At 43.7% G+C, this 17,332-nt stretch overlaps 1 protein-coding gene across 2 annotated transcripts in view; it reads left to right on the forward strand.

Moving 5' to 3' along the window:
• The window catches only part of LOC126426782 (uncharacterized), a 70,558-nt gene that overhangs the window by 27,320 nt on the left and 25,906 nt on the right, over nucleotides 1–17,332 (forward strand). Inside the window, exon 3 of one of the 2 annotated variants that reach the window (XM_050088778.1) lies at nucleotides 16,713–16,871. In XM_050088778.1, coding sequence (XP_049944735.1) covers nucleotides 16,713–16,871 — 159 coding nt within the window. Of the gene's footprint in view, nucleotides 1–16,712; nucleotides 16,876–17,332 lie in introns of both variants that reach the window. The other variant, XM_050088777.1, reaches the window with a different exon arrangement.

Raw genomic sequence — 17,332 nt, forward strand, 5'->3', positions numbered from 1 at the left:
ATATCGTGGTCAAAGAATGGAATAAAAAAACATTAGACAGTACTTGGATCACTGTTTACATTAGTGACTATGCAGCAGCTTGTGAAACTTCCTTCTGTTACCTATATAAACCCGACCCCAATTACAAGGAATTTGATATACACAGGGTGTTGTCAAAGGATGTCGTATATCTTTTGTCGATCTTAAACATCCTTTTATTTTACTGGTGGGTCTGAAGGCAGTTTCCATCAGGATTGTTGGTATTTTTAAAAATATCAGAAGTCTGATATATCAATATTTAAGAAAGTAACAATACGGCTCTCAATACACCGAGAAAAAGTATTGATTTATATACACGACTAAAAATACTGACGTACCGGCTTCACATAGCATATATGCTGCCGCTCTTAGAGCTCTAATTATAAGTATTGATTTATTACTAGATACAAACTATCAGCCTTCCTATCCCCCTTCAACCAAGAATTGGTCACGCCTGGTGATAACCCTTTGCTAACAATGGTAACTGCAAGTCAGTGGAACAATATGAGGCGTCAGATGGATCCTTCGTTCCGTTTCGTCACGCATCGGATTTGTCCGGAACACTTCATGTCGACTTCCATGCTTTTCTTTTTTCATTTCTGCCAACGCCAGCGACGTAGCACTTGTGTCAAAACCACGTGGTGGAGCTGAAAGCTACAGTTTCTGTTGGTAGCGCCAAGCGCCGGTTCCGTCAACATTTCCCCTCACACGTATCTGCCCACCGTAGAGACCAATCTAGTCATTTATATTTTTCCAATGTGCAAATATGTGTGAAATTTTACGGGACTTAAGTGCTAAGGTCATCAGTCCCTAAGCTTACACACTAGTTAACCTAAATTATCCTGAGGACAAACACCCATGCCCGAGGAAGGACTCGAACCTCCGCCGGGACCAGCCGCTCAGTCCACGACTGCTGCGAAATAGACCGCTCGGCTAATCCCGCACGGCTTTTATATTTTTGTTCATCCTTTTCAGCAACTGTTTTAGAATGCCGATGTGAAGAAACAACACACTAGTTGTGTTAAAAATTGTTTTTTAATGCAACTAGTGTGCTGTTTCTTCACATTGGAAATCTTGTTATTCCATTTCCCCCACACTGCAAACATCCCCCCCCCCCCCGGACATACTTCTTCTCGTGTATCACATATGCTTGCTTCACACCGTCAAAGAGAGAGACTGGATGTCAGGATAGCTCAAAAGCAGTGAGAGTCCTTCACACATCGGCACTTGATATCGCCATTTTGATGTCTATATATCGTGGAATAAATATCGCCTATATTTATCGACATTTTTGGAAGAAATATCGTTATTTTATCAACAGACCCAATTTGCAAACTATACTTGCTCAGCACTTTCCCAATGCGATCTGTAATCATACTGATGAACGGAAGGAAATCTTTCCCTTTGGGTGACCGTTGGTCCTCGTCCATCCTGATTCTCTCCCTATTGCGAAGTGTTCGATCAATCTCCATGTTCCAATAACCATCTTTCTTGAATGTCGACCGTAGATTTCAAGCACATCTTTTAAATAAGTCGGTTCACAAGTTTTGTCCACCCTGACCACCAAGGTTTTAATCATACCTCTTTTTGGTTGGGGTGGTGGTCAGAATCTTTGTGCAGGTAATGGTCAGTGTGCGTGGCTTTTTCGTGCACCCTATAGCGCAACGTCCCGTATCCTCACTTGATAAGAGACACACGCGAGCAAGTCAGTTGGCCATTATTCTCCGTCTCCGTACTAAATTGTAGTTTCGGGTTGATACTCTTGAGATGTCTCAGGAAGGCATACAATTCCTCTGCACCGTGCGTTCACACTACGAAAGTATCGTCGAGTCGACGTAACGGTACCACGGTGCTGGTCTTTTACTGGCAGTGTGCAACGCCCGTTGCTCAAAATTCCCTGTAAACAAATCGGCCACAGCCGGACTAAGAGCCACCCCGCCAAGGGAGTCGGAGAGGAAATGTTAGGAGAAAGTTTTATATATCTAGCACGGCGTATTAGGCCAGAAGTTTTAAGTGACGAAAACCATTGAAACTTAATTTGACAGTCCACGGTCGTGAAAAGACATTAAGGTGTGAGACTTGTCCTTCCTGTAAAGCAATTTTACAGCTTCTTGCGATTCCTCCTTTTTTTTGCCCCATTTCTCTAAGAACAGCACCTCTCCTTTTGGACGACGACCTGTAGGCTAATTAATCAAATTTACAAACTGCCTGTGGTCTTCTGTCTCGGGTTCTTTGGCCGACGTTTGTCTGATGATTTTTCCCGACATCGCTGCAGCACGAGAGTCCAGAATCCGCCTACCTTGATGCTTTCATCTTTCTTGCTGAAGCTATTCTCGTGTTTGTGTATTTCCACAGCTTCTGTGAACAAGCGGGTGTGATAGTTCTTCTCTACAGCCAGAACTTCCGTGTTGGCTAACTGTACTACGTGGTCGGTCTCATACAGCGCGAGATCTGCCACGGCCGATTTCTTTCCGAGCCTGCAATGTCGCTTATGTCGTGTGCTCCTGGTGTTGACTGATCGTCCACTCATTCCGACATAAACTTTTCTGCATGTGCACCGTATGCGGTATATTCCCGACATTGCAAGTGGGTCCTTTCTCCTTTGCCGATTTCAGACACTCTGTGATCTTCTTTGTCGGTACGTAAATAGTCTCTACGCCGTGTTTGCGCAATATACGGCCGATACTGTCCCTCACTCTAGGAATGTGTATTAATCGTGCCTCTTTTCTGGCTAGGGTGGTGGTTAGACAGTTTGTGCAGGTAGCGGTCCGTGAGCGTCAATTTTCGATACACCTCGTCTCCCACGTTTCCACCGTCGCTTGTGCCCAGCACGTCTAGATATGGTAGGTTTTTGTCCTTTTCTGCTTCCCTGGTAAATTTTATGCTGGCGTGGAGGCTGTTAAAGTGTCTTAGGAAGCTGTTTGTAACCATGGTTCCGCGCATCAAAGGTATGATCTACGTGTCTGTACCGCACTTTACAGGGCGCCAATCTAGTGCCTGTGCTTCGAAATGTTCCATGAAGAAGCTGGCCACCACTGAACTAAGATGGGTACCCACGGCGACTCGTTGCTGCTGTTCATAGAGGTTGCCATTCCACGTGAAATAGCTCGCGGTGAGACATGCATGAAAGAGCTTGGCGATGTCTTGCGTGAAAATGGGACTGATGTGCTCCAGAGAGTAAACAAAGAAACAACATGGTATCTGACCAGGATGTCGTTCGGTGCATGTTTTAGTTTCTTCAGCTTCTTAATGAAATGTCCTGAGTCGCCGGCCGGTGTGACCGAGCGGTTCTAGGCGCTACGGTCGCAGGTTCGAATCCTGCCTCGGGCATGGATGTGTGTGATGTTCTTAGGTTAGTTAGGTTTAACTAGTTCTAAGTTCTAGAGGACTGATGACCTCAGATGTTAAGTCCCATAGTGCTCAGAGCCATTTTTTTGTCCTGAGTCCTTTATGTATGTGTCAGTCTTCACCACTTGCGGCTGGAGCAGAGATGCCAAGTTTTTCGCCAGTTTATACGTCGGTCACCCAGGACCGCTAACAATAGGTCTCAGTTGAAAGTTAAATGGTTCAAATGGCTCTGAGCACTATGAGACTTAACTTCTTCTAAGGTCATCAGTCCCCTAGAACTTAGAACTACTTAAACCTAACTAACCTAAGGACATCACACACATCCATTCCCGAGGCAGGATTCGAGCCTGCGAGCGTAGCGGTCGCGCGGTTCCTGACTGTAGCGCCTAGAACCACTCGGCAACTCTGGCCGGCAGTGGAAAGTTATCCATACAGACGAGGCAGTAGAACTTCTATGTTTCGCAGCTTCCTCTGTATGTACGCCGGCAGAGAAGATGCCTTGATTAACCAATCCATGTTCCATGTGGTACGCTGCGTCGGATATGCGCTTAGTTTTCGGTACGTCATGGGACCTAAGAGGTCCCGGATCTTCAGCTCATAATCTTCGGTGTTCATTACGACAGTTGCATTTCCCTTATCGGCAGGCAGTAACAATATACTACTGTCGGCCTTAAGCCTCTTCATAGCTTGTACCTCTTCTTTCTTCAGGTTGCATGCTGATTGTTTGATAATCGTTCGATAAAATTGTGAAAGCACAGCACACTAGCACGTAAATTTTTTTTTTTATTCATCCCCTTTCAGAATAATGAACTCGTGCTGCAATATTCTAATAACACTTAGGGTTCTGAAACGGTTCAGTCTGTGATGACGTTTCCAACACTAGCGTCGACATTAAGCATTATTCACGTACGCAGCCTGAGCACTTACTGCGGCGCCTCTGTAATGTAGCACGGCGTCTTTAACGGCTCCGGCCAACTCCAAATGACAGCCCACTACTGCCCCGCGCTGCACTCTCCAAACAAGCAGCGTTGTGGATACCAGAGAGCATGGCGAGTAGAAGAGAAAGTGTGTTGACTCCTCTAGTTGACCGGTTCTGCCGCGAGAGGGCATAGGAAGAAGAAGAGAAAGTGTGTTGATTCCTCTAGTTGATCGGTTCTGCTGCGAGAGAGCATAGGGAGAAGAAGAGAAAGTGTGTTGACTCCTCTAGTTGACCGGTTCCGCCGCGAGAGAGCATAGGAAGAAGAAGAGAAAGTGTGTTGACTCCTCTAGTTGACCGCTTCTGCCACGAGAGGGCACAGGGAGAAGAAGAGAAAGTGTGTTGACTCGTCTAATTGACCGATTCTGCCCCGAGATGTTAGCTGCTCCGCTTGTAACCCATGGCAATTTCAATGCACGAACACGGTTAACGAACCGGATCTTATATAATTGAATGCAAAATATGTTGGTTTAATTAACGTACCTCAGCGGACATCAGTTGCCAGGTGGTTTTGATTAGTTTCCAGGAAGAGTTCGACATTTTTGATTTTTGGAGGCCTTTATGTAACGATTAATCAGTTTAGATTTGTTGATTCGATGCCATCTAATCTCGTGGCTTATTTTACCCTCGACAATATTTTGCCATTGGCTACTGAGTTACTGAGCAATGCAAAGCTAATCTTAAAGTTGCTTCGTAGAAATGGCGTCAGATGCAACTGAATTCAAGTTAATTTGTGGCAAATTCTCAATTTCATGAATTCAGGACAATTATCCTTGCGATCAGTTCCTTGACAAAGTTATGAGTGATGCACTCGTCATTAAGGAGTATATTTCTTTTATCACAAAAATTATTTCTTACGCATTTTATTACATAAATGGTGTGTGAAAATTACCACGTTCTGATTTCGTCAAATGGATTTGGTATAAAACACGTTATTTTTTATGCCATCAGTTCCAAGACACCACCAGACCTTTTTATTCGGATGACTGTCATCAGAAGACAATACACTAATTCTTGTTCCACGTTGCTCGAGAAGTTGTGTTACGGCTTACATACACTGCGAAAAGTTGATTCGAGCTACGGAGCAGAAAGGCGTGATTTGAAAGTTTACCCTTACAATCGTCTGGATTATATTTCCCTAAATTAACGGAATAGTGCATTTTCAGCCAAGTTCAACTGAATGGCAGTTTTTCTTGGAACTTATTTTCGTGAAAAAGCAGCATACCTATGCGTTTATTTTTATCTTGTAATAATTCCCAGTTGCTTCCAACGAATATGTATTAATTACGTTTGCCTATTTGAGACTGTTTAGTAAATTTCTGAGTTATTTCGTAAGGAAGTGGCAACAATCCGTGCTAAAAGCAATATATGTATCCTTTGGACGACTTAGTTTTCAAAAGTAGGACGTCAATAACAAATACATTATCATACTAAAGTGAGCTATTATTTATCACTTACCATGTGTCAGCTATGCTTCTTACTGAGTTTAGAATGATATAAATTGTACAAGGTCTCATTCACTCCTCTTATGCTTTTAAGAAGTGAGCAGCTTTTGCAGTAGAGTTATTTTGGAATTCTCTGTTCCCATATTCTCACGTAATCACACAATTTCCAGTTTCTTACACGTGAGTGTTCTTTTTACTGAAATTATTGTTGCGTCCGGCATTGAATTGTTCTGTATATTTTCCTCGACTGAAGAAACACTGGCGCACATCACAACTTTCTCTCCTTTACAACATTCTGGCCTTTTTGTGAGTGCTTTACTGGCAATTTTCTTTTCAGTAATATCTTAAAAAGATATTACGGTAAACTAGGAAATAACCGGGGAACAACCCCGGCTTTTAGAGACTATATTTTTTGTCACGTAATTTCAACTTGTTTACCGCCGACGATAAACATTTTCGTTCTTGTAAGAAGTTCCCCTGCGAATCATGAGCCGCACACTAATCAGTTTCGACTCATATCTCTGTCATTTGGAGGAACTGTTGTCACTGATTTTAAAAATTCAGCTCCGTTGTTCAAATATCTGAAACATATTTCCTTTATTTTCTCTGTAACTGGGTCTGTACGCTGCAACTAACATGTAGATTTTTTCTTTCTTCTCCTTATTTCAATACGGATAGAGAGAAGTCATAACAGGAGAGTGGATCTCTTCAACGTTTCCGACACAACACCGTTAGCAAGACCACACAGTGAGCACACAGAGTACACGGTCCTATACAGAGACGCACCACGACGGTTCTCATTCCTCAAGCGACAGTGCTGCTCGTAGTCTGCGGGCGCGCCACCTGTCCTGTGCTGCCCGTGTTAACGACCACTTCCCCTTCTACTCGCTATGTAGAGAGGTTTAACCACACGTTGCCACAGCTCACAGATACCATATTCGTTCTAACGAAAAAAGGCGCTGCAATTGTATCCTCACATCCAAGGAATTCTTAAGTTTTCGACGTGGAATGCCTCATGTGCAATGCGAATTTCAAGAAAAAAAAATTCAAATGTAATACCGAACGGCCAGCCGGAGTGGCCGTGCGGTTCTAGGCGCTGCAGTCTGGAACCGAGCGACCGCTACGGTCGCAGGTTCGAATCCAGCCTCGGGCATGAATGTGTGTGATGTCCGTAGGTTAGTTAGGTTTAAGTAGTTCAAAGTTCTAGGCGACTGATGACCTCAGAAGTTAAGTCGCATAGTGCTCAGAGCCTTTTGAACCATAATACCGAAATGTTCAAGTCGTCCTAGCCGGATTACAAATAGCAAGAAATATCAGTCGATTATTAACATGTTGGCGTTCCAAAAACTAATGTCTATATTGTGTACCTAACATAAATGTAACCAGTGGAAATTGATAACGTCAACAAAATCATAGAATAACGAAGGTACTAGCCAAGTACACAACATACAAATACATAGAGAACTTGTCAGTGGAACATTGGCATCAAGCAAAAAGGGAGGAATTTTGTCTGACTTCGAAGCTGTGGAGATAATTTACTTCTAAAGACAGAAGTTAATGAACAAAAGACACTTCCACGTAGACACAGGCAATTACTGTGTAAGCACTCTGTCTGATATGCAGTTAATCAGGATGAAAGCAATGTCGGATCCCTAAAGGCCTTAAAAGTCCTGTTAGGTTGGATGGCGCACGACAGATCAGTCGGTGCAGTGACCCGACATAACAGCAGAGCTGCGAATAATTACCAAGGAAGATATTTTTTCATACAAGTTATGCGACAAACAGAGATTAAACACGTAGAAAACATCTTGTAGTGTTATAAAAATCACAGAAGACCTAGATGAATGTAGAACTAATCAAAGAATATTGTAACACCATTATGATTTACTGTCGTATTATGAAGTTAGGCCTGTGATCTTTGCATAGTGTCTTTGATTAGTAATCCACACGTCACGGGTCCTAGGTTCGAACACAACCACAGTTTAAATTCTAAATAAAAATCATTAGCATTGGTGGGCGAAGACATCCAATATACGAAGCTATCCTCGCCCTGCCAGCGCCTTTATCAACAAGGGGTGGGGTGCTGCCCCAAAGTGGCAGAGGAATCAGTGATGATCAACGGCTTGAGGCTGCAGAGGGGAATGGAAATTACTGCATTAAAAACGCATAAAGTGTATCCACAAGATATGTGACCTGTAACTGAAAAAAGTGCAATGATGATCTCTCCGTTGCCAAATACCGGATTAGTCCCCCATTCCGCCGAGCGGTTCTAGGCGCTACAGTCTGGTACCGCGCGACCGCTACGGTCGCAGGTTCGAATCCTGCCTCGGGGATGGATGTGTGTGATGTCCTTAGGTTCCTTAGTGTTAAATAGTTCTAAGTTCTAGGGGACTGATGACTTCAGAAGTTAAGTCCCATAGTGCTCAGAGCCATTTGAAGTCCCCCATTCAGGACTCCAGGAGGGTATGTCAAGGGATAGATGATTATGAGAAAAATATGGAATAATCAACGAAAGGAAAACGTTCTACGTGTTAGGGCGTCGAATGCCGGAAGTTTGAACATGGTAGAGGGTAGCTAGAAAATCTGAATAGGGAAATGCATCTTGTGCATACAACCTGATGGTATGAACAACATACAAAAGAATGGAAAAGAACATTGACGATCTAGTAGATGACGATCAGTTTTGGTTTGGGAAACGTAGATCACCAGAGAGGCAGTTCTGCTTTTGGGCTTGATAGTGGAAGCAAGACTGAAGTATAATCAAGATAACACTCATAGGATTTGTCAATCTAAAAAACCGATTATGTGAAATGATGCAAGATGTTCGAAGTTTAGAGAAAAGTAACAGGAAGCTACAGGGAAAGACGAGTGACATACAATATGTACATAAACCACGAGGGTACAATAGGATAAGAAAGGAATTAAGATAGGGGTGCAGTCTTTCAGCCCTATTGTTCAAACTATACATCGAAGAAGCAATGAAGGAAATAAAAGGAAGGTTAAAGAGTAAGATTAAAGTTCATGGTGAAATTATACCAATGATAAAATTCGCTGATGGTATTGCTATCTGGATGAAAGTGAGAAAAAACTACAGGATGTGTTGAATAAAATGAACAATCTGACATGATAATCATGCTGTTTGGTTGTGGGGTGCTCAATGGTGCGGTTATCAGCGCCTGTACGAAGTCCCAATCTTTCCACAGTCCAATCTCGCCACTTTGACAGATGATGATGAAATGCTGAGGACAACACAAACATCCATTCCCCAGGCAAAGAAAATCCCACAACCCAGCCAGGAATCGAACCTGGGACTCCTTGATCCAGAGGCAGCAATGCTAGCCAGAAGACCACGAGTTGCAGACTAATGAGTACAGAATATGGACTGAGACTAAACAGGAAAAAGACAAATGTAATGATGAATAGCAGAAATAAGAATAGCGAGAAACTTAAAGTGTATACTAAGTTAAGGAAAATAAGCAAAATAGACCAGTGACAAATGGAGCAAGGAGAATATGAAAAGCAGACTGGCACAGGCGAAGAGGGTATTCCTGGCCAGGAGAAGTATACTGGTGTCAAACACAGGCCTTAATTTCTGGAAAAAATGTCCGAAAACTTAATTTTGGAGCATAAAAGTGTATGACAGTGAACCTTTGACAGTGGGAAAACTGGAACAGAAGATAAACGTTCAAATGTGTGGAAATTCCTATGGGACCAAACTGCTGAGGTCATCAGTCCCTAGCCGTCCGGGGTGGCCGAACGGTTCTACGCGCTACAGTCTGGAACCGCGCGACCGCTCTGGTCGCAGGTTCGAATCCTGCCTCGGGCATGGATGTGTGTGATGTCCTTAGGTTAGTTAGGTTTAAGTAGTTCTAAGTTCTAGGGGACTGATGACCTTAGCAGTTAAGTCCCATTGTGCTCAGAGCCATTTCATCAGTCCCTAGACTTACACACTACTTAAACTACCTTACGCTAGAGACTCCACACACACACACACACGCACACACACACACACACACACACACACACACACAGTCCCGAGAGAGGACTCGAAAAGAAGATAACTGAAACATTTGCGATGTGGTACTAAAGAAGAATCTTAAAAATTAGGTGGACATAAGATAAGGTTTGTGGAGGTTCTCTGCAGAATGGAAGAAGAAAGAGACATCTGGGAAACACTGATTAAAAAAAGGACAGGATGATAAGTAATTTGTTAAGGCTTCAGGGATAAACTCCATGGTACTAGAGCGATCTTTAGAGAGTTAGGTAATTTGTTAAGGCATCAGGGAATAACTCTGTGGTGATATGGAGAGGGTAGAAGCTTTAGAGAAGACAGAGATTGGAATAATCCAGCAAAAAGTTGCGATGAATTTAGAATATGGCTCGACAGTACCTTCAGCAACAATAAATTCCGGCCGCGCGAGATAGCGACGCGGTTTAAGGCGTGTTGTCACGGTCTGTGCGGCTCTCCCGTCGGAGATCTCCCCCGGGCATGGGTGTGTGTGTCGTCCATAGCGTAAGTTAATTTAAGCTAGATTAAGTAGTGTGTAGGCTTAGGAACCGATGACCTCAGCAGTTTGGTCCCGTAAGACCTCACCACAAATTTCCAAAATTGTGAATTCCCTTTTTATATCAATACATGTCCATGACGCTCTATAATTCAATATTTCACTGCGCTGGTATCTTCAGAATATAGTGGGATGGGACACAAGCTTATTAAGGGGTCCAGGAATCGGTGGATGATGTGGTGGATTACTCGTGTCCTCCATCAAAGGGGTGAATGCATCATGGCCGTTGCTGCTCACTCGACGTCTTTGACCAAGATGTCTTAGTGGTTGCGCTGGCTGGCATCAGGTGGCAGGCTTGTAGATCTCCTCCCACACCCGTTACATGGCATGCGCACTGGTGACAAATAGATGGGTGGGATCGAAGTGCACCATCATACCAAATCAAACACAGACATTCTGACAACATTAGTTACGCAGCAACAAAACAATCGCATAAGGCACATGCACAGAGGTTACTGCACTCACATCGCCGAGTGGTTACTACACTACTGGTCATTAAAACTGCTACAGCAAGAAGAAATGCAGATGATAAACGGGTGTTAATTGGACAAATAGATTATACTAGAACTTACATGTGATTACATTTTCACGCAATTTGGGTGCATAGATCATGAGAAATCAGTACCCAGAACAACCACCTCTGGCCGTAATAACGGCCTTGATACGCCTGGGCATTGAATCAAACAGAGCTTGGATGGCTTGTACAGGTACAGCTGCCCATGCAGCTTCAATACGATACCACAGTTCATCAAGAGTAGTGACTGGCGTATTGTGACGAGCCACTTCCTTGGCCACCATTGACCAGATGTTTTCAATTGGTGAGAGATCTGGAGAATGTGCTGGCCAGGGCAGTAGTCGAACATTTTCTGTATCCAGAAAGGCCCGTAGAGGACCTGCAACGTGCGGTCGTGCATTATCCTGCTGAAATGTAGGGTATCGCTGGGATCGAACAAAGGGTAGAGCCACGGGTCGTAACACACCTGAAATGTAACGTCCACTGTTCAAAGTGCCGTCAATGCGAACAAGAGGTGATCGAGACGTGTAACCAATGGCACCCCATACCATCACGCCGGGTGATATTCCAGTATGGCGATGACAAATAGACTCTTCCAATGTGCGTTCACCGCGATGTCGCCAAACACGGGTGCGACCATCATGATGCTGTAAACAGAACCTGGATTCATCCGAAAAAATGACGTTTTGCCATTCGTGCACCCAGGTTCGTCGTCGAGTACACCATCGCAGGCGCTCCTGTCTGTGATGCAGCGTCAAGGGTAACCGCAGCCACGGACTCCGAGCTGATAGTCCGTGCTGTTGCAAACGTCGTCGAACTGTTCGTGCAGATGGTTGTTGTCTTGCAAATGTCCCCATCAGTAGACTCGGGGATCGATACGAGGCTGCACGATCCGTTACAGCCGTGCGGATAAGATGCCTGTCATCTCGACTGCTAGTGATACGAGGCCGTTGGGATCCAGCACGGCGTTCCGTATTACCCTCCTCAATCCACCGATTGCATATTCTGCTAACAGTCATTGGATCTCGACCAACGCGAGCAGCTATGTCGCGATACGATAAATGGTAATCGCGATAGGCTACAATCCGACCTTTATAAAAGTCGGAAACGTAAAGGTACGCATTTATCCTCCTTACACGAGGCATCACAACAACGTTTCACCAGGCAACGCCAGTCAACTGCTGTTTGAGTATCAGAAATCGGTTGGAAACTTTCCTCATGTCAGCACCCGCGCCAACCTTGTGTAAATGCTTTGAAAAGCTAATCATTTGCCTATCACAGCATCTTCTTCCTGTCGGTTAAATTTCGCGTCTGTAGCACGTCATCTTCGTGGTGTAGCAATTTTAATGGCCAGTAGTGTACTTAACAATGCAATCTCTAACCAGTGAAGTGTATGTATTTCCAAGACGATATAAAAGTCCTGTAATATTAAAATCCGAAGTATTTCGTAGAAAACGAAAAATAACATATCAAGGAAAGGAGAAAACGTATTTAAAATTAAAAGAGACATATTAGAAATGTTACATGAGCACCATAATTTACATCCATGTTCAGAAATAAAACAGAATACCTTAAACGACTGGAGATACAACGTTTCATATTCACAGCACATGTACATTAGTACGTTCTGCAGAAGTGAGCTGGTCTGTGTGGCTGAGCGGTTCTAGGCGCTACAGTCTGGAACCGCGCGACCGCTACGGTCGCAGGTTCGAATCCTGCCTCGGGTATAGATGTGTGTTATGTCCTTAGGTTAGTTAGGTCTAAGTAGTTCTAAGTTGTAGGGGACTGATGACCTAAGATGTTAAGTCCCATAGTGCTCAGAGCCATTTCAACCATTTTTTTTGCAGAAGTGGTAAGCATTTGAACAATGTCGGCCCGGGGGTTCGAGGTCAACATCGACATCACGGCGCAACACCACCTACCGGTAACATGCGCCTGTGGCTCTCGTTGTCGCTGCAAACCGAAGATAATGGGCCAGTGTGACTCGAGCAGACGTGCAGGATGGCTGAGAGGCTTATGCGTGCAGTGTACCGTCAAATGAGCGAGTTTGAAAGAGGGTGTATTATTGGCACGAGAGAATGTGATGCGTCCATCGGGGAAATTGCTGCTCTTGTGGGACCAAGCGTGTCGGCAGTGCAACGGGTGTGTGCAGAACTCGACGAGATGGGCCAGGTCACACAATCCAGCCAACTCCCTGAGAAGATAGACGCGTCATCCAAATGGCATTCCAGGACAGATCTGTGTGCTCTTCGGCTGTGCCGCAACAGTGGAACAGTGTAACACGCCGCACACTGCCAGGGGTGACAGTCCGCCGCCGTTTGTTTTGTTACGGCACGGGTTACACTTGCGCGCCGTCCACTTCTCCACCTGCCATTGACGAACGTGTATAAACATGCTAGACAGCAATGGTGTATGGAAAGACGTCACTGGGGACAGTAATAGCATCATATAGTGTTTTCCGCCGAATGCAGGTTCTGTTTGCTTCCATACGATGCCCTCATTTTGGTTCACCATACACAGGGGGAGCGGCGTCACAGTGACTGCATCCGCACGAGGCATACAGCCCCAGTTCGAGGCCTTATGGTGTGGCGTGCTGTTGGTTACAACCACAAACCACATTTGGTGCATGTACAGGGTATAACACCACAACTCTCTGTGTGGTCATACGTTTTCTACGTGTTTTCCCATGTATCATTAGCTGTGCTGCATATTATTCTTGTAAATATGTTGTCAAGTTGCAAATGTTCTTTGTTATTTTAGAAACATAATACGCATGGAATGTTAACATTTTGTAAATAGACACGCTGGCCTAGTCAGGGAAAAGCTACTGTCAAAGAGCGTAATAAGCTGTAAATGCATTATCGCTGGGCGTCTGAGCGCGCCAAAAAGAAGCAGAAGTTGGGAGTTGCGAGGAGACGATTGGTGTCGTCGGCTGTGTGTATTCGCCGGTGTGGCTATGCAAAAGTGCGGAGGCAAAAAATCTGTTTCCCAAGTGCGGAGCAGTGAAAACTGAAATGGTTGTTTTGGCGGATGTTTAATATGGGCAAGCTACGTGTATGGCATTTATTGGGCACAGCACAAATGCAGCAAGAGTAATTCCCATAACATCAAGAGAACTGTGGGCCCTTGTTATTGGCTATGGTGTGGCAAGAAGATCAACCTGTGCCCTATTTTACCGCTGAATGAAGCCGCTCGACAAACCAACGGCATCATAAAGTGAAGTACACCTAGACTTTTTATAACTAGAAGTGTAACAGGCTGACCAGCGTACTTGGAATTTTATTGCTTAAATAACACTGTTTTCGTGCATATTGTCACATAAATAATTTTCATACGTCGTTATCCAAGTATCACAGTACCCATCGTATCCCTTTGTACGAACCGAGATAGTCAGAAAATGAACTGAAAACGAACTGAAAACGAAGTTAACACAATTTATTAGATAATCAAAACTTTTGGACAATTATGTAATAATGAAATCTTTGGCTGTAGTATGACTAATGTCAGAAATAGAATGATGCAAAAGCCATTATTAATTCATTTGCTGAAAATAGAGTAACTTTCATAATCAAAAATTTCTAGTAAAACTTTACTTAATGTGGACACTGAATTTCACTGTCAAAGCGTAGTTTCTAATTTATACCTTGTGGCACAATTTACAACAGTCCTTACCAAGGAGCAAATTCACACAATCTTCCTGCTTGCTACAATTACAACAGTCAGTATTACGGTGGGTAACGTAACAAAAGTTTCTATCCACAGCCAATAGACAATCGTACTGTAATTGATTCTTACCCAAGACTGATCACGTGTATAAAGTTCAGTTTCTATTTAATTATTCGTGTTGTGGTGAGGAATTGACGACCGTTGCTTATTTTCATTAATGACATACTTTGAAAACCTTTTTTCCAAATTTCCCACTAACTACTGTTTATTAAAAATTAGTTTACGTGACAAAAACATGTAAAATTAACCGAACTTTGTGTCTAATCGTCATTGCTAAAGTACTGAGCAGTGGCGATTCGGTTATAACTTCATCTACTTTATATTATTCTGTGGAGTAAATACCTTTTCGCCACAGATTAGGGTCATATAGAGAAGTCTGATTAGACGTAGAGACAGGAGTGTGTCAAGGGCACTGTGACCCGTGTGACCTACGTGAATGACATCCCGCGGCCTGCAGCCATACCCTTTGTGCACAACACCCCAGATGCTGCTTTCCAGCATGACAATGCATGACCGCACGCTGCTGCACGAACACGTGCCTTTTTGGTGGCAGTGCTGTGATCCAATGCCAATCACCACAGATGAACTTTGGAACCAGGTGAATACAGCATGATGCCTACACCACAGGACGCCATTCGCGGGTTAAGCGTGTCGATGTCATCACACATGGAAGAAGGAATCAGGCCCCATCGTAGTCCCTGTGGCTACTAGGCAACAGGATGCATGCTGCCGGCCGAAGTGGCCGTGCGGTTAAAGGCGCTGCAGTCTGGAACCGCAGGACCGCTACGGTCGCAGGTTCGAATCCTGCCTCGGGCATGGATGTTTGTGATGTCCTTAGGTTTAACTAGTTCTAAGTTCTAGGGGACTAATGACCTCAGAAGTTGAGTCCCATAGTGCTCAGAGCCATTTGAACATTTGATGCATGCTGAACTGAGGTGACTGGAGTGTTTATCATCTATGGAGGTCATATTAATTAATGTAGATGTCCTGTGAATGTGAATGTACTTTCTCTAGTCGTTCAAGGTGTTCTGCTTATTCTGGTCATGAGAATGTTTTAACGGCAACTTAAATATTTTGTTTGGAGAACACTTTCTATCCCAAAGCAAACTTTTTCACACAGGGATTCTCAAAATTGATACATTTGTCTGTAATGCAGATCATGCTGGTATCGTTATTGCACACTATTGCTCAATTTCGTATTACTATACTGCAGTCCGCCCCCGGTAACTGAGTGGTCAGCGTGACAGAATGTCAATCCTAAAGGCCTGCGTTCGATCCCCAGCTGGGTCGGAGATTTTCTCAGCTCAGGGACTGGTTCTTGTGTTGTGCTGACCATCATCATTTCATCCCCATCGATGCGCAAGTCGCCGAAGTGCCATCAGATCGGAAGAGTTGTACCCGGCGAACGGTCTACCCGATGGGAGGCCCTATTCACACAACATTTATTTTACTATAGTACAATATTGCTTAACTTTAGTTCATCTATTTTATTTCACTTCAATAAAGTGTCTGTCTTAGCTTCGTTCTGTATACCAGTTGACATATCTGTTGGACCCAATGAATACCGTTTGTGGGTCTTAATATAACACGAGGAAGCAGTCTGTTACCCTTTCTCGTAGGTATTTACCACGGTGAAGCAACCCTATCAGTAATCTTCTAATGTAGTTCGATGTTAATAGATTTTTCTCTTCAGCAGCTAACAAATATTCAAGTCAGCTAACGAAAGGCTTAGAATGATTGAAAAGTATTCCTTTACAGAGTGAAATACGTTTTCCTTCCAACTTAGTTTGGATATCTGAGAATTATCTATTACATATCTCCTTTCTGATGAATGTCTGCGGACAACTGAAACTGCACAATAGTAGACACCTTTCCGTGTCTTGGTTTAAGAAAGTATAATCGAAATGGAAATCTTTTCTCTTCGCTTAGAGATTGATACAACAATTTCTTTAAACCTACCATTTGCTTTCTCCCTGTACGCAATCTGGCGTGCCTTTGAAAGAGCTGAAAATGTTTGCACTTGATCCCATTTAATTTCCTCTAAAATTGTCTGCAAGTGAGCTGCACTGAGAAAGTTTTCGTGAACAGTTCTCTGATGATTTTCTGTGATGTCGTTGCAGATGGAGATCACCGTTTACAAGTGGGGCAGTACTGGTGGATGGCTTAAGTTTTATGACCTGACCTTCACCAAGCCATTCGACTACTTGCTGACTAACTTCCCGGCCGTCTTTGAGTACATCTGGTACCCCATGGGCATCAACAAGAAGCCTGTGCCTCCGGCAAGTATCCAATCACTACTCTGGACGGAGCGTATCTTCAGAAGCGTGGATGACAAACTGCATGCAAAATATCCATTAAAGTGATACTTAGAGGGCTGCTGTTCATACTGGAACATCTAGAACAGCTCCATATAGTTTTATTTAATGTCATGCTTTGTGAAACTCGTTTACGATGACTTTGAGGAACGGCAATAAGAAAAGGAATATGTTCGAAATTAATCAGTTTGACGCCTTTCTGGCGTTAAGCACCGCTCCTGCAAATTATCAGATCCTGAAACTGAAACTGGAGGCAGACGCTAATGTGTAAGGAAAACGATGTCAGTTTGAACTAGAGATATGAACAGAGAAAAACACATTACTCGTACCAGCTGAAGTTTATGGATACTTTCTTGCATGGAATGTAACAAAACTCCTTTCGTGAGAGTTTAGTTTAATTACTTTCATGGTCTGTGCACTGTAAT

The sequence above is a fragment of the Schistocerca serialis genome, chromosome 11 (genome assembly GCF_023864345.2).
Source record: "Schistocerca serialis cubense isolate TAMUIC-IGC-003099 chromosome 11, iqSchSeri2.2, whole genome shotgun sequence".
Classification (NCBI taxonomy): Eukaryota; Metazoa; Arthropoda; class Insecta; order Orthoptera; family Acrididae; genus Schistocerca; species Schistocerca serialis.